The 21,879-nt window shown below is 35.9% G+C and overlaps 2 protein-coding genes and 1 long non-coding RNA gene across 3 annotated transcripts in view; all 3 read right to left on the bottom strand.

The window, feature by feature from the left end:
• The window catches only part of LOC106159591 (uncharacterized), an 85,948-nt gene that overhangs the window by 6,307 nt on the left and 57,762 nt on the right, over nt 1-21,879 (bottom strand). Inside the window, exons 2-9 of the mRNA XM_087010093.1 lie at nt 5,938-6,055; nt 5,600-5,658; nt 4,882-4,972; nt 2,414-3,876; nt 606-1,645; nt 390-468; nt 211-249; nt 8-43 (exon numbers count right to left, since the gene is read on the bottom strand). Coding sequence (XP_086866219.1) covers nt 8-43; nt 211-249; nt 390-468; nt 606-662 — 211 coding nt within the window. The 5' untranslated portion in view covers nt 663-1,645; nt 2,414-3,876; nt 4,882-4,972; nt 5,600-5,658; nt 5,938-6,055. The remainder of the gene's footprint in view (nt 1-7; nt 44-210; nt 250-389; nt 469-605; nt 1,646-2,413; nt 3,877-4,881; nt 4,973-5,599; nt 5,659-5,937; nt 6,056-21,879) is intronic.
• Nucleotides 20,157-20,715, bottom strand: LOC147762830 (uncharacterized). The gene is made up of 3 exons (XR_015333670.1): nt 20,646-20,715; nt 20,472-20,516; nt 20,157-20,357 (listed from the first exon to the last, which is right to left on the bottom strand). It is a non-coding gene; the product is annotated as an uncharacterized LOC147762830 (long non-coding RNA).
• LOC147762829 (nuclear apoptosis-inducing factor 1-like) lies at nt 20,870-21,717 on the bottom strand. The gene is made up of 3 exons (XM_087007820.1): nt 21,563-21,717; nt 21,153-21,315; nt 20,870-20,977 (listed from the first exon to the last, which is right to left on the bottom strand). The coding sequence occupies exons 1-3, from the start codon at nt 21,715-21,717 to the stop codon at nt 20,870-20,872; spliced, it is 426 nt and encodes a 141-aa protein (XP_086863946.1).

Raw genomic sequence — 21,879 nt, 5'->3', positions numbered from 1 at the left:
CTAATACCAGAAATTGGACTTGAAGTCTCAAAACTTGTACCATCTTCTGAATAAAAAAAAAAAACTTTAGAAAACAGTAGAAAACATAGAAAATAGATATGGCTTATAAAATCATTATTTCTCCTTTGTATGACATAATCATTTCCTTCATCCCATTTATATTCAAGACATGCAATTTTAAACAGTAAATGGTATTTATATTATTATTACCTGGGTCACATGGAAGTTCTGTGGTAAACTCACACTGATCTTGAAGAAAAAAAATCAATTATTAAAACATTCACTCAAATTTTATTATATCAAACTCTATGATATACACGTACTACTTCATAGAAATGCAAATTAATAGTTAAATGGATATAAATCTAATAAATCATAATCAGTAGTACCAGATTCAAAGCAGAAAGAGTCATTCTGCTCCAGCCCTTGCACACCCTCCACCGCCACATCTCCAATGATCTCTATGACCTGGACAAAATACATTAAAAAATTATATAATAATAATAATAATAATAATAATAATAATAATAATAATAATAATAATAGAAACAGGGCACACTTTTTTTTTTAAATAATAATTTGAAAATAAATTTTTAAAAACATACTATTTGCTCCCTAGCTGTAAGCTGGGGAGGTTCTGGCCCTCCCCCAGTCCTCCTCATCTCCTTTCTTCTCTCCGCTTTTTTATTCTTTTGGTACGACTAAAGTAGTCCTACCACTTCTTTCTTACTTCAGTAAATTTCCTTACATTCAAGGAAACACTGTTGATCCTGATTTAAAAAATATAACAATATATACCTGTATAAATCACAGTAATTAATTTAATTTAATTTAATTTAATTTAATTTACTTCTTGATACTTTCACCAGTTTTTAGGGGAAAGAAACTACATATTTTCAGAAATAAAAAAATTCAACTTTTAAAGCTGTATTATTATTAATTTTACTAGTATGGGATTTGCTGTTACGAAATTACACAAGCAACACGGGGTGCAACGCTAGGCACCCACCCCCCTTTATTAACTAAAAGGGGCAGGGGGTAGGTATTATTAAGGGTTTTTTTAAGTATGAAAATAAAAGTGTCTGCTTATTTTTGAGTTATCCTTTTCCAAATCTCCTCCTTCGATTTTTGAGTTACAGTGTTTGACAGTTGGTAAAAAAGAGTAGGATTGGAAGACACCTCGCTCACGATGATATCTATCTCCTCGAGAACAGTTCAGATTGACGAATCCCACTTTGTTCGCCGGAAACACAACAGAGGCCGGCAAGTTGCTGCCCAGTGGGTATTTGGCGGCATAGATGAAGAGTCCAAAGAATGATTCCTGGTACCAGTTCCACGCAGGGATGCAGCCACCCTGTTACCAGTGTTGCAGCAGTTCGTTCTTCCAGGCACAACAGTGGTGTCAGACCTGTGGGCAGCCTATAACGCTGTAGGCAATCTGGGATACCAACACTTGACAGTGAATCACCAAGTCAACTTTGTTGACCCTACCACTGGAGCCCACACCAACCTAGTAGAGAAAATGTGGCAGAGGGCCAAGAGGCAAAACAAAAAGGAGGGTGGGACAGCCAGGTCCCAGCTGGAAAGCTATATGACTGAGTTCATGTGGCGCCTTTCTTTTGGTGACAATCCATTTCAAAATATCCTGGAACACATAAGAGTGGAATATCCACAGTGACTTGAAATTTACATGACTGTAATTAAATGTACTGTTCTGAACAGAAATCACTGATAATATATATAATATGTTATGATAAAAACATTAACATTTATCTGACTTTTTTATTTTTGAACTCCCAACTCATGGTTTTAAATGTTAAATTAGTTCACAAATGTGATAATGACATTCCTTAAATGTTGCTTTGATAAATAAATGTTTTTTGTTTGTCTGCAAACTTTCATGGCTTTAAATGTTTAATTAAGATCACAGATGTGATAATTACATATATTACATGTTTCTTTAATGAATAAATGTTAATTGTTTGTTTACAAACTTTGAAAATCGCTTTAAAAGAACTGTTTAAAAGCGATTTTCACATTTGGTAAATCGCTTTTAGAAACTGTTTTAAGTGTTTTCCCCTCCATCGATGGCGCTTTGTACGTAAATAACGACAAGTCATGTTACCTTAGTTAGTCAATGAAAACGCAGCAAATTATTGACTGCGGATGCATGGTCCATTCTCACATTTCAATGGGCTGGATTAAACGCGATTAAAACTCGAAAAAGACCACAGGTAATTACAAACGCATTTTATTTCAACAGCTTTGACAAAGATGAGCAAGAAAATGTAAAAAAACTGTTTGAAAAGTGAAAATTACAGGAAGTTACAGGGTGGGGGGGGGGGGTATACTACAAAAGTACCGATAAATCTTCCATTTTACCGTTCTGAATCTATTTTTTATGAGACCTAACCTTAAAATTCCGAATCCTTAGATATTCCCGCTTCTTTTTATGTATCTATCGTTTAATCACACCAACTGTTGACAAAATACACATGGAAATACGAAGAACTCAAAAGTCATCCATTTTCGCTCGATTTTGCTGAAAGTAGTGCGAAAATGGCCGTCGCCAGCCCGGGATCCACCGGTCTGCCTCCAGGTGGCTTTTAACCAAACCGGAAGTTCTAGAATTTGAATTGCGTGCATTTTTTTAGATTTATAGGGTGTCAGAAACGGTAGAATATCTCGACTACTAAGGGTATGACAGTTTTGTTATGTATACTGTCATCTTTAGAAATAAATTTCAAATGATGTGAGATGTTCCTCGAGTTGATCTAAACCCTATTTTGTGCTCAAAAGTGAATTTGAAATCGAAGTTTTACCAAAGCTGTAACGGGAGTTCAACTTTACCTCTAATGCTTGCATTCTTAGAGAACAGGTTCCAACTTCAAATTATCAGTAAGTTATGGCAAATTTATTCAGCTTTCTGTCAATGTAAGCATGTAAGGAACTTTACCGTTATCCAGGAATGGCACAAATCAATTCACACCCGTGTATGTAAAAAAATCGTACTTTCAACAACCGTAAGCCAGCCTCGTTTTGACTTAGTACATTCTTGTTGTAATCTAACCTCGTTTTGAATTCTCCACCCGCACAATATTGTCTATATAGAGAAGAGAGGCTTGCACAGGAAGAATGGAGGAAATGAAAATATAAACATTTCATTTTTTTTTGTAAATAGGCATTTATCTATTACATGAGGCCACCCGCTGCCAGTTTATTTTCATTGAAAGACTAATAAAAACAAAACAAACAAGACATTTTTATCAACTGAATTTGCTTTTTTTTTTTTACATGTGAACAACTATAAAACATTTAAAACATAAAATCATCAACAAAAATATCAATATTGTGACAGCCAACAGGGATTAAAGCTGATGCAAATATACATGTATATTTGTGGCAAAAGTTATTTTTTACTTTAGCAACACATTAATATGGCAATTATTGTACACTTCTTGATCATAACATACTGATATAGCCACAAGACACACTACTCCTTTTAAAAACAGGCTCAATATAAACAATTAATATAATTTTATAAATTTACCTGGGATAAGCAATTTATTTCACTGATACCAGTTAGCCCTGTACCAGTCTGTATTTTCATTTGAATTTATTTTTGTAAGTGTCATAGAGGTGATTTCACAGCCAAACTTCATTTAAAAACTTCCACATTTATAATGGTATTACATGAATCTGTTAATGTATTTTATTCATTGGAAAGAACTGTAACCAAGTTTTAAAAGAATGTTTTCAGTTTTAAAAGGATTAAATAACTTTATTTATGGCTTCATGATAGGTGCTTGAGCTTCTGTCATAATTGCCAAGGAATGGCAAAATGATTAATCCTGGTCCCTTTCATGTTCTTCAAGCCTAGAAAAATATTAGATTAAAACATTAAAAAGATTTAAAAAGTAACATTCAAAAACACTTTTCTAACTGCATATATCTTTACAAACACAACAACAACAACAACAACAACAACAAACACTAAAATCAGTATAAATAATCAACCACAATCTTGATAATAGCTAGGGAAGCTGGTATCAATCGAAATATCTAAAATAGTACTCTAAAAGTGTATCAATATTGATCAATGAGCTCATCATCAAGAGCTGAGCAGTGGCACACATGCAAATCTTCAAATCAATTAAATTCCCATTTAAATGAAGCTCTGAAGTCTACAAACTACAGTGTTCACAACTGTTATACACTAATTATTGTACTGGTACACAATATTTATAAATTAAAACAAAGGAGGAATTTTGTTAATATAATATTCCTTTTTTATGAAACATTTTTCCCTCACATGCTTATAACCCATGTGTTTGTGTGTGTGTGAGATTTTAAACAAAAATAAACTGTTCCTTCTAACAAAAATTTGCCTATGATATGGCTATCACAATTTGAAAACATATACACAATGTTATAGCACTTGGCATTTTATAATGCACAGTATGCACGTATGTATTGCAAATGGTCAACAAATGGGGGTAAAAAATGTAATGAAACTTATTTTGACTAACAAGTTTTTGTACCCTGCCAAAGGAGCAAACATGTTAAAGGTCAAAATTTGTTATTCATATTTTTGAAAAGATGCTTTTGGTTGGTTTTCAATTTTGTATCTTTCACAACTATAATTTACAAGCATGTGTGGCCCCACACTCACCCCATGCACACACAGGCAAGGCAGATAACACTGCTTTTCACTGATATCAACATCCAACAACTATAAATCGACTTTCCCACACCTTGGACATAGACCACAAGGAAAACACATGGGTAAATGTCCTAGCTAAGCTTTCTCTTGGGCATGATATATTATTCAATTTATGATAAAATAAAAAATATGTGCAAGTGATATGAAAAGCTACTCACTACTTGGCAATGTACATGTATATTCAGCTGTGTAACACTGACATCTTAATTGTTATAATACAAGCCTTTGAACTGTCAACACTTTAGGTCACTGAAAGTCTAAAAATGTAGATAAAATATTAAACCTATTATTTATTGGGCATTCTTGTACATGATAATAATAAATTAATGATAAATATTTTTTATCAGTTTATACAAGTTTCACTCCATTTTCATGGAAATTTCAAAATATTACATTTTTTGTTTTATTTCATCTTACTTAAATCAAAATGCAAAGAAATAGCATGAAAAGGAATATGCAGAATATCTAAAAAATGGCTTTCATATCCTCAAAGGTGACCTATCCCCCTCTCATAATATATCTATCTATACAAAATCAAGTATACTGCATGTAATTTCGCTAGCCATTTCTATTAATAAACATCAAAGCACAAAAAAAAGCATAAGAAGGCAAATTCTCAATATTTTATTGTGACATTCATACAAGACATGAGGCAAGACTGCCCACATATTCACTCTACTGTGATTGCCCCAACCACACACACTGTCATTTCATGAAGTATTTAATCTAGTTAACTTCAAAACACAAAAAAAAAAAAAAAAAAAAAAATTGCATGAAAATGCAAAAATTCAATATTAAACTTCGACATTCATTCAAGATGTAGGCCTAACACAAGACTGCCCATGTAGTTACTCGGAACATTGCAAAATATACTACCTGTCGGAAATGTAGAAAATCGATAAGTTACAGGTTAGGTTCCTACCTAAATTTTTTACCTGTTCAAAAACAAATGTCAAACTATTAAAAAAACTGAACAGATAAAGAAAAATCATTGTTATCTGCATTTGGCACAATTCAAAAGAACGTGTTTACATTTGGGTTCTGTGTGCCGCAATTTTGGAACACGACAGTAACTTGATAGAAGATTCAGTGAAACCGATACTTAAACACTACTATGGTATATAAAATATAGCTTGAGAATATACTTTATCATTCTGTCAAGTGCATTAATAAAATTATCAACATATCAGCGTATAAACGTCTGTTCATCTTACCTGTCTCTATGCCTGCTCCTCCCGCCAAATTGGGTACAGCCGCCGCTTCAAGTTTTGAAAACGAGGCCAAATCTAATGTTCTCCAAAATAACCGTCATATGAGCCGGTGGCTCCCGGGCTGCGCTTCAGCCAGTGTGCACACGCAGCTCGAAATCTGCGGACAGACTGTTCTGGCCCCCGTTTCACAAAAAAACTTAAGTCGCTTTACCTGACTAAGAGCTTGGTTACCAACGTAATTAAGTCGTTACGTCACTAAGTCCCGTTTCACAAAGAATCTAAAAGGTCGCTTACGTCGTTTTTTTAAAGGGTGTACCTAATTACCGTCGACAACCGAGGACAACAGAGAACATCCGAACACTACCGAACACTACCGTCCACAAGCACTAATTACTGTCCACACAACAGTCCACAAGCAATAAATACCGTCCACAAGCTGTTGTGCAGTTGATTGTCTTGATTAGAGTTATATGCGTATCCTCTAGTAGAAGGAGATTGAATAAAGGGTTGAACGTGAAACATGCGTTTTCTGGATTCCATTTGTTATTCGTTATTTTCCTCCGTGCACGTTTTTTGTGAAAATTTACTGGCTCGAGCTCGCCAAAAATATGTTGTGAACCGTCTAAAATGACTTTAACTTTAATTTATAACTGTACTGAATTCCAGTGTATCAATTTCCATTAACGAATTAACTAATCTATGGGCTCCGACATGACTCCAGATTCGACTCAGTCTTTCACTTTACGTGCACAGAGAAGCATAACAGAACAACCTCACATCTTCAGTCTCAGATCAAAAGTGTCTTTATTATGGACAAGCTTTAAGTTATATACAGATTATCTACAGGGAATCTATGTGTACATGTGGCTGCTACTTATTTACATGCGTGTACATGTGGCTGCTACTTATTTACATACTAATTGTTGTGCAATATTAACAGGTGATATGCATCTGCCTAAGGAATAGGCCTACCTATGGGCCTCTACCGAAAATAATATTTATCTATGCAGGACAGATGCAAATTATATAATAATACGTTGATTAACTCTGAATACACAATGTGGAATTAGTGCAGGATTCAACACGTGTTGTGAACCGTCTAAAATGACTTTAACTTTAATTTATAACTGTACTGAATTCCAGTGTATCAATTTCCATTAACGAATTAACTAATCTATGGGCTCCGACATGACTCCAGATTCGACTCAGTCTTTCACTTTACGTGCACAGAGAAGCATAACAGAACAACCTCACATCTTCAGTCTCAGATAAAAAAAAATGAAATTCAGTTTTTGTGATTTTGTAACGAAACAGTGGTGTTGCGTTGCTATTCTCCCTGAGCATAACTCAAGTCGGGAATCGTGTACCGAACCTTGGAACTTCAAGTTTGCGTTAGAGCCCTTAGAAGTAATTTTATACCCGGTGGTATATTAAAGAACCCAGTACAAATTTAATTGAGCCGCGTGCACATGCCCGCGACTCTGATCAAAGGAAATTTAAAATATACTGGTCTGAACAATGTGTGAGACCGCGTGTCTTTGGATAGTCGAGCTAAAGAAGCAACGACGAACATGGTGTCAGAAGTCCTGTCAGACTGACAAATTCGTAACCCACAAGAAGTCGGGAAAAGCCGTTAGTAAGTGACTTTCTTTCAAAATAAAGAAGAAATTCAAGATTCGGAATAGTCATAATGGCGACCTATCAGATTCCCGCCCCGGCACCTATGAATGTAAAAGGGGATGTTGTGGAGAACTGGAAAGAATTTAAAAACGCCTGGGAGAACTATGTGATAGCAACAGATCTTCATTCGAAGTTGACGGTAAATGAGCAGCCCTCGGAGGAAGGAAAAAGAATAGTAGCAGCTACGCTATGTTCTGTAATGGGCGCCTCGTGTCTCAAGATTCTGAATGCTCTGCCCGACGTGACAGAAGAGGATAAACGAGACCACACGGTGATTATTAATAAACTGAATGATCATTTTCTTCCCCAAAGACATGTTTTGTTTGAAAGATATAAGTTTAACAAAGCTGTTCAGGGTGATAATGAAACAGTTGATGAGTATGTCATCAGACTTAGACGATTGGCAGAATCATGTGAATATGGAGACCTAAGCAATTCATTGATAAGAGACAGACTGGTTATCAGTGTATCAGATGACAATGCAAGAAATAGGCTCCTTAGGGAAAGGCCAGTACCTAATTTAACCAGGTGTGTTGAAGTGCTGAGGGCAAGTGAGCTATCAAAACAGCACAGGGTGAGCGTTGATGAAAAAGTCCATGCAACTCAGCGAAGTGCAGGTAAATATAAGAAAAAAGCACCTACAATTCACACCAAAGCCACTCATTCAAGAGACAGCGAGAAAAAAGGAAAAGAAAAAGAGAAACTTTGCACATACTGTAACTCAAAGCATGCCAAAGGTAAATGCCCTGCCTATGGAAAGATTTGTAAGAAATGTGGACGTAAAAACCATTTCCAAGTGTGTTGCAGAACTGCAGTGTTCATTCTAGGAATGTTTCAATGTGGGACAAAGGGCCCCCAACATTTAAAAAAGTGGGCCATTACATTTTAAAGTGGGCCCTTGTTCAAATCTTGAAATTATAATATGTAACGCATGTTGTTTTACTGCTGTGGTATTTATGTTCAGAGATGAAAAAAAATTATTATAAAAATATTTTGACTAATAGGTGATCACATTCAATAAGTAATCCCAATTTTCTAAAACAAAACCCTTGAGTTGACGCTCCAATTTTTGTTAACAAGTATAAGATAACACTAAAATATGTTCACGATTTATTCACCAATAACCAAGTTCTTTCTATAACGACATTTTAAACCCATTTTTGGCTTCAATTTATGAAAAATCCATTTAATTATACCTCTTCTGTCCTGTCCCATTATCAATGATCCTTGACTAACTGGCATGCATTCATGACTTATGAAATTAATTGTCTCATCCCTGATAATGATATATAATTCGTTGATAAAAAGCTACCAGATTGAGAATGATATCACACATATTTCGACAGCAGAAACATAGGTCTTACTAAAAATCACTTTAAGAATTGTTCCTTTTTTGATGTTGTTAATGAGATTGTCAATGAATTGACACTGTATTGCCTTGCACTGTTTCTCATAATTAGCACAAGTCACAAGGTGGTCCCTGGAGAATTGACAATGACCTTTTCCCCACTTTCAGGAGAAATTCTTCAATTTAGCTGCCAGGTTTACCAGACAACATTTAAGTCCTTCCGAACTTGTGAATTGCAATGCCCTCTTAAACAATCCAGTAAACCGATTTCACCACTGCCATGATTGCTCCATCTTTACCTAGAATTGTTATAAAAGTTACAATTAAATTTGAATTTTGGCATAAAAATCTGCATAAAATGTTAAGTAGTGTTGAAGGTATCCACAAAGAATACTCCAGCACACTATCCCTTACTTTATTTTTCCCTTAATCACCATGAACTGAGACCAAATCTCTCAACACAATAAAATTATGAAAAATGAATGTGAAAAATTTTACCTATATATACAAAAAATAAGGTTCTGGGAAATAGCATGAGCTTGACGCCCTATGTCAATGCGACGCAGCAAACACATTGTTTACATAGTTGTTTAACATTGCGATATCCCAGAATGCACTGTCAAGAGTTCCTCAAACTGCACAAATATAATTACAACACGTGGGTCCGGGACCGTCACGATAATCACTTTGATGTTTATTGCTCTGTGTTATAAAAAATATTGACAAAAAATAATATCTTACCTTCTAAAGCTCTGCAAAAAGCCTGTTTAGCTTGAGCTGCTTCCGACGTTTCTTGCATGGCAGCGCACGTCTCATGTCGCATAAGGGTATTCGTTCGAAATTTATTAGTCCCTTGAAAGAAGATATTGTCCTTTTTTTCAATGCATAAGCTGCAATACACCAAGTTTGCGTTATCGTCGTGTACAAGCCACTTGTATTTCTCCACCATTTTTGAAACGACCTTGCTATTCGACGCGGTATCAGCGGTCGTGACGGCTGCACAAACTTTTGTTCTCTTTTCTGGTGGGAATGTCTGCTGTGCATGATCATCTCCGTCGCTACTGTTCTGAGCCGTTTTAGAGTGATCTTCGGGATCGATTTTCTTTTAAAAACTTAAAATACCATTTCACTACTTCTCCGCCACCATGCACAATGTACGGGTTGATCAAATTGACCTACATGGACAATTAATCTCAGCCTATCAGGGATTCAAAAAAGGAGGGGCGATCGCCACTGATTTGCATAAAGCGCATGACGTCAACATAAATTAAGATCTTTGTTAAAACTGCGACGAGTAAAGAATATCTTCGTTACGTTTAACATTAGATCTTGATGTCAAGAGAAGTCGAGTAAACAATCAAACTTCGGCCGTGAATTTGCTGAATTGGAGGGCGCGTTTAGAACACAAAAATGCGCCGCTGTTAATTCTCTTGAATTTTGTTGGCGCAGCTCGCTCTACGAATTGCGTCAACCACATTTTTTCTGCGTCAATGACGCAAGGGCGCGTCCTAGAATGAACACTGGAACTGATATGAAAAAATTACACTATGCAGAAGAGGACATGGAATCAGATAGCTCTGTATTTAGTATTAGACGCATGATTAGTGCAGTCAGTGGAAAGGTAGATGAAACCATAGTGCCCATGATGTTTCATGAACAGTACCCGAGTACAATACCAGTGCAGTTGGATAGTGGTGCCACCTGCAGTGCGATACCATTGAATATTCTGCAAGATATTGTTCAGACAGGGGATGTGAAGCTCAAGCCTCCTAAAGGAAACATTGTACTCTCTGATGGCACAGTTGTCAAGCCACTGGGAACTTATGCACTGAAGATAAGCAGAGATGGTGGTCCAGTAATGACAGAAACTTTTGATGTGGTTAAAGATGCACCATGGCCCATAGTCAGAGGAAAACTTTGTTTGAAGCAACAATGGCTTCAAATAAACTCTGTCAGAAAGACAACTACTACTAAAGAGAAGATTATGGAAGAATTCAATGATGTTTTCACTGGGTTAGGATGCCTCCCTGGTGAATATGACATAGAAATTGATCCTGATGTACCACCAGTGCAGCATTCTCCTAGACGAGTACCAGTGCCCCTGCGTTCAAAGTTGAGAAACAAGTTGGACGAAATGGAGAAACAGGAAATCATAACTCCTGTGACGGAATCCACTGATTGGATAAGTAGTCTAGTTGCAGTACAAAAGGGTGACAAGCTAAGGATATGTTTGGACCCAAAGGATTTGAATAAAGCAATAAAGAGGCCAAAACTGCAGATGCCGACTGTAGATGAGGTATTGCCAGACCTGGCGAAGGCCAAGGTGTTCACTGTTTTGGATGCTAAAGATGGATTTTTTCAGATTAAACTGTCGAAATCAAGCAGTTACATGACAACATTTTGGACACCCTATGGAAGATACAGATATCTGCGCTGTCCTCAAGGAATTTCCTCAGCTCCCGAAGAATACCAAAGACGCCAGAAACAAGCCCTTGAATGATTAAAAGGAGTAAGTGTCATCGCAGACGACATTCTTGTATATGGCAGTGGTGATACAAAAGAAGAAGCTGAGAATGATCACGATTTGAATCTTCGTGCAGTTCTAGAACGTGCTCGCGAAGTTTGCTTAAAATTCAATCCCAAGAAGATCAAGTACAAAATGACCGAAGTCACATACATGGGACATCTCTTCACCCCAGATGGAGTCAAGCCAGACCCATCCAAGATTGATGCCATTCTTAACATGCCCAAGCCGGAAAATGTAAAGGCAGTTCAGAGATTTCTCGGATGTGTCAACTATTTATCAAGATTTCTACCGTCTCTGTCAGAGATGAGTGAGCCACTCCGTAGATTGACCCAGAAAAATGTGATGTTTGTTTGGGAAAAGGATCAAGAAAAGGCATACAAATCCATAGTAGAGGCCATGACACAAGCACCTGTGCTTCAGTATTATGATATTCAGAAACCAGTAACAGTGCAGTGCGATGCATCAGAAAAAGGAGTAGGGATGGCGCTACTTCAGGAAGAAAGGCCTGTGGCATTTGCATCAAGAGCATTGTCACAAACGGAGCAAGGATATGCACAAATTGAAAAGGAGCTACTAGCAATTGTGCTCGCATGTGCACGATTTGACCAATATTTGCATGGTCGTGAAGTTATAAATGTGGTGACTGATCATAAGCCATTGATTTCCATATACAAGAAAGCAATCCACTCTACACCAAAGAGATTACAGAGAATGCTGATGCGTTTGCAGAAATATAATTTGAATTTGAAATACTTACCTGGATCCAAAATGCACATAGCAGATACCCAGCGGGCACTCAACGTTGATTCAACATTGAGGATAGGTTGAGATGATGTTGATCCATCAATATTGATAGATCAACAAAATCTCAACATTGAATCAACCTTTTCTTGTCAACCAATTGTCAATGTTGATAGATCAACAGGGTCTCAACATTGATTTAACCTTTCTTTGTCAATCAATTTTCAATGTTGATAGATCAACAGGATTTCAACATTGAATCAACCTTTTCTTGTCAACCAATTGTCAATGTTGATAGATCAACAGGGTCTCAACATTGATTTTACCTTTCTTTGTCAATCAGTTTTCAATGTTGATAGATCAACAGGATTTCAACATTGAATCAACCTTTTCTTGTCAACCAATTGTCAATGTTGATAGATCAACAGGGTCTCAACATTGATTTTACCTTTCTTTGTCAATCAGTTTTCAATGTTGATAGATCAACAGGATTTCAACATTGAATCAACCTGTGTTTGTAAACCCTTTGTCAATGTTGACATATCAACTGGATCTCAACATTGGGTCAACCTTAACTTTATAACGTTACCTTAATCATAACCTTGATAATAGTTTTAAATTATTATCTCACTAGAGATCGCATAGGGGTAATTACCCCTCATAAAACGCTTGTTTTACCCCTTTTTCATTAAAATTACTTTTGTGAAAAAAGCGGTCGACAATCAGTTTTTTTTAAACTTTCCAGTTTTGTTGTTCAGGTTATCTTTAAGAAAAAGAAAAAACAGGGTCACCAGCCTTACTTTATGGCAAATTGACAAAATTTTACTCAAGGTTGAAGAAAAAGCTTGAAAAAGCCAAAAATGCCTGATTTTCTGGAAATTTAAGTTAGCTGTGAGCAAAAATTAGACTGGTGACCCTTTGTTTTTGTATTCTTAAAATTATCTTAACTACCTGATGTGACGTTATAATTATTTTAGTAAAGCTAATTTGTTGTTTAATTTTTATGAGTAATTACCGTATGTGCGGGACTGTTATTAAGTGCGAGACTCCGGATAACATGAACTGATGCAACACGTGAGTGTGGACAGTGTGTAACACTTTTACAGTACAAAAACTGTGCTTTATTAACAGTACTTTGTGAGGCCATACTATCAGGAGGATCGTTCAACAGATAAGGACATGGAAAACGGTGACATTGCGTCTTCAAAACCCCACACTATCAGGAGGATCATTCAACAGATAAGGACATAAAAAATGGTGACATTGCGTCTTCAAAACCCCACACTATCAGGAGGAACGTTCAACAGAAAAGGACTCGTAAAACTGTGACATTGCGTCTTCAAAACTTAACTGTCTACGAATATGTTAGAATTTAACTGTATTTGACAAATGTTAAAGTTTATGCAACATGATAGTATTACATGTAGTTAGTGTATGTAGTGTATGTTCATTGTTTGTAATATATTATATTCATAGTTAAATTAGTTGTTGTTTGTGTTTTTTGTAGGTAATTTTCCTAATTTCCCCCCGTTTCAGATCTGAGTCGTTTTATTTCAAGAAATGCTTGATATCTTGGAGAACACCTTCAGCCATCAGGCAAATTTCAATCAAATATCGTGATAGCTTAATTGATATATCAACGTTAATTCAATTTTCAAATTCAACTTTATTTCAACATTGATTCAACATTGAGGTATCAATGTTGATTCAACATTGATACCTCAAGGTTGATTCAACCTTGATGGTTCAATGTTGATTCAACTTTCATAGTCAACGTCATATCAACATAGTTTCAACGTTGACCGTCAACGTTGATTCAACATTGATACCTCAAGGTTGATTCAACCTTGATGGTTCAACGTTGAGTCAACTTTCATAGTCAACGTCATATCAACATAGTTTCAACGTTGACCGTCAACGTTGATTAAACATTGATACCTCAATGTTGATTCAACCTTGATGGTTCAACGTTGAGTCAACTTTCATAGTCAACGTCATATCAACATAGTTTCAACGTTGACCGTCAACGTTGATTCAACATTGATACCTCAAGGTTGATTCAACCTTGATGGTTCAACGTTGAGTCAACTTTCATAGTCAACGTCATATCAACATAGTTTCAACGTTGACCATCAACGTTGATTCAACATTGATTCAATGTTGATTTGCCCGCTGGGTATGCTGTCAAGAGCATATGTGACGCCAAGCGCGAAACTGAAGAAAGAAGAAATTCCAAGATGTTACATATTCGAAATGACAGAGGAAGACAAGCTGTGTGAGGATATAGAAAACATTAAACAGAAGGAACACATGTCACTGTCACATGCTACGCATAAGCAGATACAGCAAAGTACGCAGTCAGATGCAGTTCTACAAACGTTAGCTCAAACTGTAATGAATAGATGGCCAGAGCAACGTTCAGACGTACCTGTATGTATCAGAGAATATTGGACTTACAGAGATGAATTGACAGTGCAAGATGGAGTGATTTTTAAGGGAATGAAAGTACTTATTCCTTTGAGCATGAGACCCCAGATCATTACTCGTTCTCATACAAGTCACCTTGGAGTTGACTCATGTGTACGTAAAGCCAGAGATACTGTTTTTTGGCCTGGCATGGCAAAGGACATAGCTGAGAAAGTAAACACATGCACTGTGTGTAATGAATATCAGGCCAAGCAGCAGAAAGAACCAATGATGACACACGAGTTACCAACTTTGCCCTGGAGCAAAGTAGGCCAAGATTTGTTTACTTTGCATGGAGAGAACTATTTAGTAACTGTTGACTATTTTAGTGACTTTTTTGAATTAGATAAGCTGGAGGACACTACAAGTAGCACGGTTATTGAAGCTACTAAAGCTCATTTTGCAAGACATGGTATTCCAGAAGAAGTCATAACGGATAATGGACCACAGTTTATCAGTCAAGAGTATGAAGAATTTTCAAAGGAATGGAGTTTTGAACACAAAACAAGCTCTCCATATCATAGCCAAGCGAATGGTAAAGCTGAATCGGCAGTCAAGATTGCAAAAAGACCAAGGAAAAAATGCAAACAAGACTTGAACATAGCTATTTTAGAATGGAGGAATACACCAGATAAGTTTGGAAGCAGCCCAGTGCAAAAACTAATGTCAAGGAGAACAAAAACAAAGATGCCAACAAGAGAAGAATTGTTAAAACCAAGATTGATTGATGGAGTATATGATAACCTCACAATCAAACGTAAAAGAGCCAAACAAAGTTATGACAAAAATGCAAGGAAACTACCTGAATTGGACATTGGAGAAGCTGTTCGATTGCAGCCACTAGGAACCAAAGAAAAACAAGCCTGGAAAAAAGGTGAATGTCTTAGTAAAGTAGGACCAAGATCATATTTTATAGAAACTGAGGAAGGAATGTACAGGAGAAATCGGAAACACATAAGGAAAACAAAAGAAACTGAGAACACTGATGCTCAATGTATACCTTCGAAGCCAGAAGAATTGAATTCTGATCTTAAACCAGAGATTGTGACTGAAATTCAGTTAGAGACTGTTACAACTGTTACAAAGGATCAAAGTGCCAATGAGAAAAGTAATTCAATTGATTCACCAATAAAAACAAGATCTGGCAGGATTGTTAAAAGGCCAGATAGATACTTGACTTAATTTTTTTTCTCAAAAGACAGACTAGTATTAATTATAGTGCATAGACTGAAATTGCTAGTTTAATTTTTTTTTTCTTTTACATTTGACTTGCATGTTGATAGAATCAGTTCAAGATAGAATCAGAACAAGGATTCAAGAAAAGAGACGCTGGATATAGGGCAGAATAATCCCTAATGTCTCGCTTTTGTCTGGAAAAGGGATAGTCCACCCCTTTTTCCATTTTTGTGTTGATATGTTAAAAGTTTTAAGTTGCAAAAACTGTTTAAAGTAGTATGTTTAAAGTTAAAATTGTTATATATGATATAGAGATATAGATAGATATAGTATGTTTCAAAAAGAAAGAAAGAAAGAAAGAAAAAAGAAAGGAATTTTAAAGGAAAGGAGATGAAAGCAGATTTAATTTTTTAAAGGAATGGAGATGTTGTGCAGTTGATTGTCTTGATTAGAGTTATATGCGTATTCTCTAGTAGAAGGAGATTGAATAAAGGGTTGAACGTGAAACATGCGTTTTCTGGGGCGGTATTCTCGAAGCTATCGAAAACGAATTTTTCATCGAATCCTAATCGAATCCGAAAAATCGGTATTCTGGAAGCTATCGAAAATTTTTTCATCGAAATCGTTAACGAATTTTTCGATGAAAATTTCGACAGCCTCAGCGTTGTCGAAAGCTCATCGAAAGCTCGTCGAAACTAAATGCGCATGCGTGGTAGGTCATACTATGGGTACTATTCAGCACCGATGATATCATAACAAAGATAGCGATGGCTGCGTATCTTCTGCTACTCGGACGAGGAAGAAATGGAAGGAGAGTGGTGGCGCAGCGCCCTAGCGATCCTTTGGACTCATTGACTGACGAGGAGGTTGTATCCAGGTATCGCCTGAACAAACGGGGGATCCAGAAACTGGTGCAGTTGATTGGTGGTGGCCTAGAGAGACCAACCAAGAGGTCAAAGGCACTGACACCGTTGCAGCAGGTTCTGACTGCCTTAACCCCATAGCGCCGGGAACCGCACATATGCGGTTCATTTTAAAAAGTCCTCAGTGCCGGGAACCGCATATACGCGGTTTCTGTGTTTACATGCTTGTACTGTCCCCTGTCGTTTGTAACAATTCATGCTTCTATCACAAGACTAACTTAATGTTAGTTTTTTTGTTTACTACCGGCTTTTGAAAGACGTGTAGCGAGAATTAGATAATGAAAAAGCGATTTATTTCAACCACTGTCGAGGCGCTAAGAAGTCAAAATGGCGACGAGAAGTCAGCAGAAGTTATGGGTTGAGAAATATTCTAGATTTGTTAGTAAATTCAGACTTCGGGGAAGAGTCCTTGATAGATTTTGATACTCCGATAACTTCAAAGATGATGTACCTTTGGCTAGTATGAGTTGTCAGAGAGCAGATTCGGACGTGGGGCTTGATATATGAAAAACGCTGATGATACTAACTGCAGTAACCAAGCAGTTGACAACAGTAATTGGAAGGGTTATATTACTGATAAAATGACTATAACCGTTCCGTGGCAAGTCAGGCTAAATGTTGTCTTGTGTGCTGCATCAACATGTCTTTTCCTGCTTTGCATAAATACAAATGTCATATGTTACGTTGTACTGCATCAACATGTCTTTTCCTGCTTATGCCTAAGTACAAATGACATATGTTTACTTGTGTGCTGCATCAACACGTCTTTTCCTGCTTGTATATAAATACAGATGTAATATGTTTACTAGTGCGCTGTATCAACATGTCTTTTCCTGCTTGTGTATAAGTACAAATGACACGTTTACTAGTATTTTTATGATGCAATTTTTATTCATGAAAGTGTAATATTTGCTCATGACAATGTTTGTATTCTTGTATATGATTTGAGTGCAAAACAAAATTTTATGAGTATCCTAGTTCAGTTGATTAAAAAACTTTGAAAAACTATTGAAAAAGGCACTTAATTTACAATCTATTTGTAATGATAACAGTAATATTAGGTGGAAGTCTTCTAGTCAGCTAGCCTGCCTGTATGTTGTGCAACTCTCTGACGTGATGCAGGTTTTTAGGTACAGCACGCATCCCAGGAAATTTATTATAACTCAAAAACTAAATTAGATATCTTTCTGAAATTTTCTGATATTGTTTGCAACATATTTCGGATGTTAGTGAGAAAATTTCAACAAATTCTTTGGTAAAGTGAAAAAGAATGTGCATGCTGAAATTAAAGTTTTGTTTTTTACTTCTCTTCGAGAAAAGCAAGTCTCATATTTAAACTCCTGCTATTTCTACCTAAAACAAATGTGAAAAAAAAACTGACATGACTTTAAAGCTTACATTCTTGGCTTTCTAAAAATGTACAGTTTTTAGGTGTTTTCGAAAGAAGTGAATACATTATCATTGATTAAATGAGTCCGCATGTACAATTGAGTGCATACGGGTAGAGGGCTCAGGACCAAGGGCACTTTCTAGGTCAGATGCTGTCAGGCTCTATGGGGTTAAGGTTTTTTGCCACTGGGACCTTTCAGTCAGCAATCGGTGACCTGCACGGTATCAGTCAGCCGGCGGCTTCAAGGGCAATCTCTGCTGTGGCAGCTGCAATCGCTGCATCAGACGACCCTGAACTTGCTGTGTCTTTCCCACATGACCCAGTGGATGTGAGAAGAACACAGCAAGAGTTCTTCAGGGTCGCTGGGTTTCCCAGAGTTCTGGGATGCCTGGATGGAACCATGGTCCCCATACTGGCTCCCCATGATGATGAATACTTGTACGTGTGTAGGAAGGGGTATCATGCCATTAATGTTCAGGCAGTGTGTGATGCCCGTCTCTTGTAAGTAGAACCTTTTTTATTCATATTTACAAAGATCTACATTTAGAAAAAAACTTATATTAATATATTATACTAATATTAAAAGCCCAGACAATTTGATTTGTGATATTTTTTATATGATAAATATAGTAGAAAAACTGTAAATTTTGACCGATTTATGAAAGTTACTTGACATAGAAACTAAGTGTTGCTTTATTTTTCAGGTTTACTAATGTTGTGTGCCAGTTTCCAGGCAGCACACATGATTCATTTGTATGGAGGCAGTCTGGCCTGGGGACTGCATTTGAGTCAGGGGACATGCCCTCTGGGTTTATCCTCGGAGATTCAGCCTATGTGTTGAGGCCTTGGCTGATGACACCAAAATTACATGTGGCATCAACTGCGGATGCTGCATACAATGCGGCACATATGAAGACGCGTAATCTCATTGAGCGTGCTTTTGGTGTTCTAAAGAGCCGCTTCAGGTGATTTTTTTAATGTGTTAGTAATGTAATTTAGTTTTATGCATGTCTTTCTTTGTGTGTTATTTATTTCTCTATCTAAAAGTTAAAACATTTATTTTATCATTCCTAGTATTATTACTGTTATTATCAATCTGCCTTCAACAATATTGTAAAAGTTAACAATTAATTTATTGTTCCTAGTATCATCATAGTTATTATCATCATATTTCATGTCATTTGTCACAAAAAAATAATAGATATAATCTGCCTTCAACAATACTTTATTTTACAATGCTTTCAGGTGCCTTCACAAGTCAGGTGGGTGCCTGATGTATTCCCCAGAGGCCAGTGCCAACATCATCCTGGCATGTTGCAGGCTCCACAATTTTTGCATCAGGGAAGGGATGCCTGATGTTGAGGTGGACGCGTGTGTCAACAACTGTCAAGATGTGCCTCTGGGAGAGTACCCAGCCGATGGGGTCCAGTGTCGTGAGCGACTCATTAATGAGCGCTTTGCTTAGAGGCAGTCCTCCTCTAAGCCGTTTTCCAATTACGGTGGGAGTTGGAAACAAATTGTCCTTTTCAGGACTACCCACCAACAAACCTTCTCAGAAAAGCTATGCCAAAATTATTGAAATTTAACAATTTCTCACAATGAAACGTGTTGGTGATGAAAGCAGATACATATTTGACATCTGTTGTTTAAATTGAGTGAAGGAGTGACATTTCAAACTTTCACATTACTTGATTTTATAAGTTTATTTCATTTTCTTTGAGTAGCCTCATTTTTATCTTGTTGTATTATAAATTCTACTGAACAAATTTGGATTTAAGATTCAAATTGTTTATCATTATTATGATCTCTAAAAATCCTATTTCTCTTTTACCTATTTATATTATAAACGCCAACATTTCATATTTCCAAGAATTTTTTTTTAATCAGTAAAATGGTCACTGGGATTTTTTATTTAATTTCAAAACCCCTTCATTTTGCAAGTTATTGCATAAAACAACTAGGAGCCATGCACAGGTAAATAAATATTTATTAACATTCATTCTAGCATTGTTTGCAAATTCATTTGGGCCACCTTTGCCTCCCATTTCATTTTCTTAAATTGAAACACTTCCTTCTTCAACTGTAACTTTTCTTCTTCCAACTCCACCAACCTCTTCAAACACAATAGTTTCTCTGATTCAACATCTACCACTTTGTCCAGTCTGCAGTCCTCTGAAAAATGTAATACAAATCATATTTTTTTAAATCACCATTTGCTTATAGAACACATTTCAATTAATGTGTGCTCCTCTGGTTATTATTGAAGTTATATTTAAAAATTCTTACTTGTCTTCCTTGATGTTTTTCTTTGTGGTACTGTAGCTGGGATTTCTGAAAAAAATTAACAAAAACATAACATTTATTTTGGTAACAAAAATAACTTATGTTAAAAAATTAGTAATAACATTGTTCTATGCATATAAAAAATAAGTCTTAAGATTACTGATATTAATAGAATACCTTCTGGCTCTTCTCTTACATGGCTTGCCTCATGTGTCCCTGGCACTATCATGTCATATTCCCCTGAGTTGATGTCTGAAAAATGTAGTTTATCCTCATCATCATTTGTAGTGATTGTTTGAGCTGTAAACATAAAATTGATATTTTTTTCACGCTTATTAATTATTATATGTGAATTTTTCATAAAAATGGTTGAATATAATGTAATACTAAAATAATAAAAATTAAAGATGAATGATAACTTTGGTATACTTGCCATTTTGACTCTGCTCGAAAGTGTCGATTCCTCCCTGAAAGCCACTAATCGCTGTCTCTCCTATAATTGACACAACCTAAAACAAAAGTACAAATAATAGTCATCAATCATTTTATATGTAATAAATGAAAACAATTTATATATGTATGCATGTAATATATATATATATATATATATATATATATATATATATATATATATATATATATATATATATATATATATAAATAAATTTTCGAACATTATTTTACCTTTTCTTGTATTGGAGTTAGGGTGATTTGACACCCCCCACCACCAGTCTTGTTGATTTCCCTCCTCCTCTCTGCTTCCTTCTTCTTGGTGCAGCTCGCAAAATCAGACCATTTTTTTCTGATATCTTTTACCTCTTTCCTCTCTATCCCTACACCATTGACTCTGAAAATCAAACAGATATTACAATTTTTTTCTGCTATAACAAAACAAACATTTAATGTTTCCAATTCTCTTCAGTATGCTGCTGGTATGCATAATGATGTAATGACCCGTGTGTAAAAAAAAAAAAAAAAAAAAAAAAAAAAAAAAAAAAAAAAAATTAAGCATAGAATTAAAAAATAAATATATATATATCAATATTCAAGTCACCTATTTTAGTGCTTTTAATTTAAAAAAAATGGACACAAACCTTCTAGTGATTTCTCCCCAAGCTTTCATCTTAGCCTCATTGGTTACTGTTGTAGAAAATTTACTAAATAAAACACTTTTCCTCTTTTCTACTTCATCAACTAAAACTTCAACTTCTTCGCTCGTAAACTTCACTCGTTTTTTACACTGCTCCATCTTCACTTCTGGCGCCGGGAAAAACTGCGCCAAGGCTTTTATACTGTCCCCTCGGCATCTGATTGGGTTAGATTTACCTTCATTTTTTGACACTCAGAGACGGTGTGTTTTTTGAAAGAATAAACGAAAAAACAAAATGACAACAACAAAAGTTCATTTATT

Source organism: Lingula anatina, chromosome 3, assembly GCF_051362555.1.
Source record: "Lingula anatina isolate TDL-2025a chromosome 3, LinAna3.0, whole genome shotgun sequence".
NCBI classification, from domain to species: Eukaryota; Metazoa; Brachiopoda; class Lingulata; order Lingulida; family Lingulidae; genus Lingula; species Lingula anatina.
Note: the sequence above shows the minus strand (reverse complement) of the source record. Positions and strands in the feature narration are given on the sequence as shown.

Coding starts and splice junctions, on each gene's coding strand:
- LOC147762829 (XM_087007820.1), bottom strand. CDS start 21,717: ATGGAGCAGTGTAAAAAACGAGTGAAGTTTACGAGCGAAGAAGTTGAA. Junction 21,316..21,562: donor TGGGGAGAAATCACTAGAAG/GTTTGTGTCCAT, acceptor TTTGATTTTCAG/AGTCAATGGTGTAGGGATAG. Junction 20,978..21,152: donor TAACTCCAATACAAGAAAAG/GTAAAATAATGT, acceptor CTTTTGTTTTAG/GTTGTGTCAATTATAGGAGA.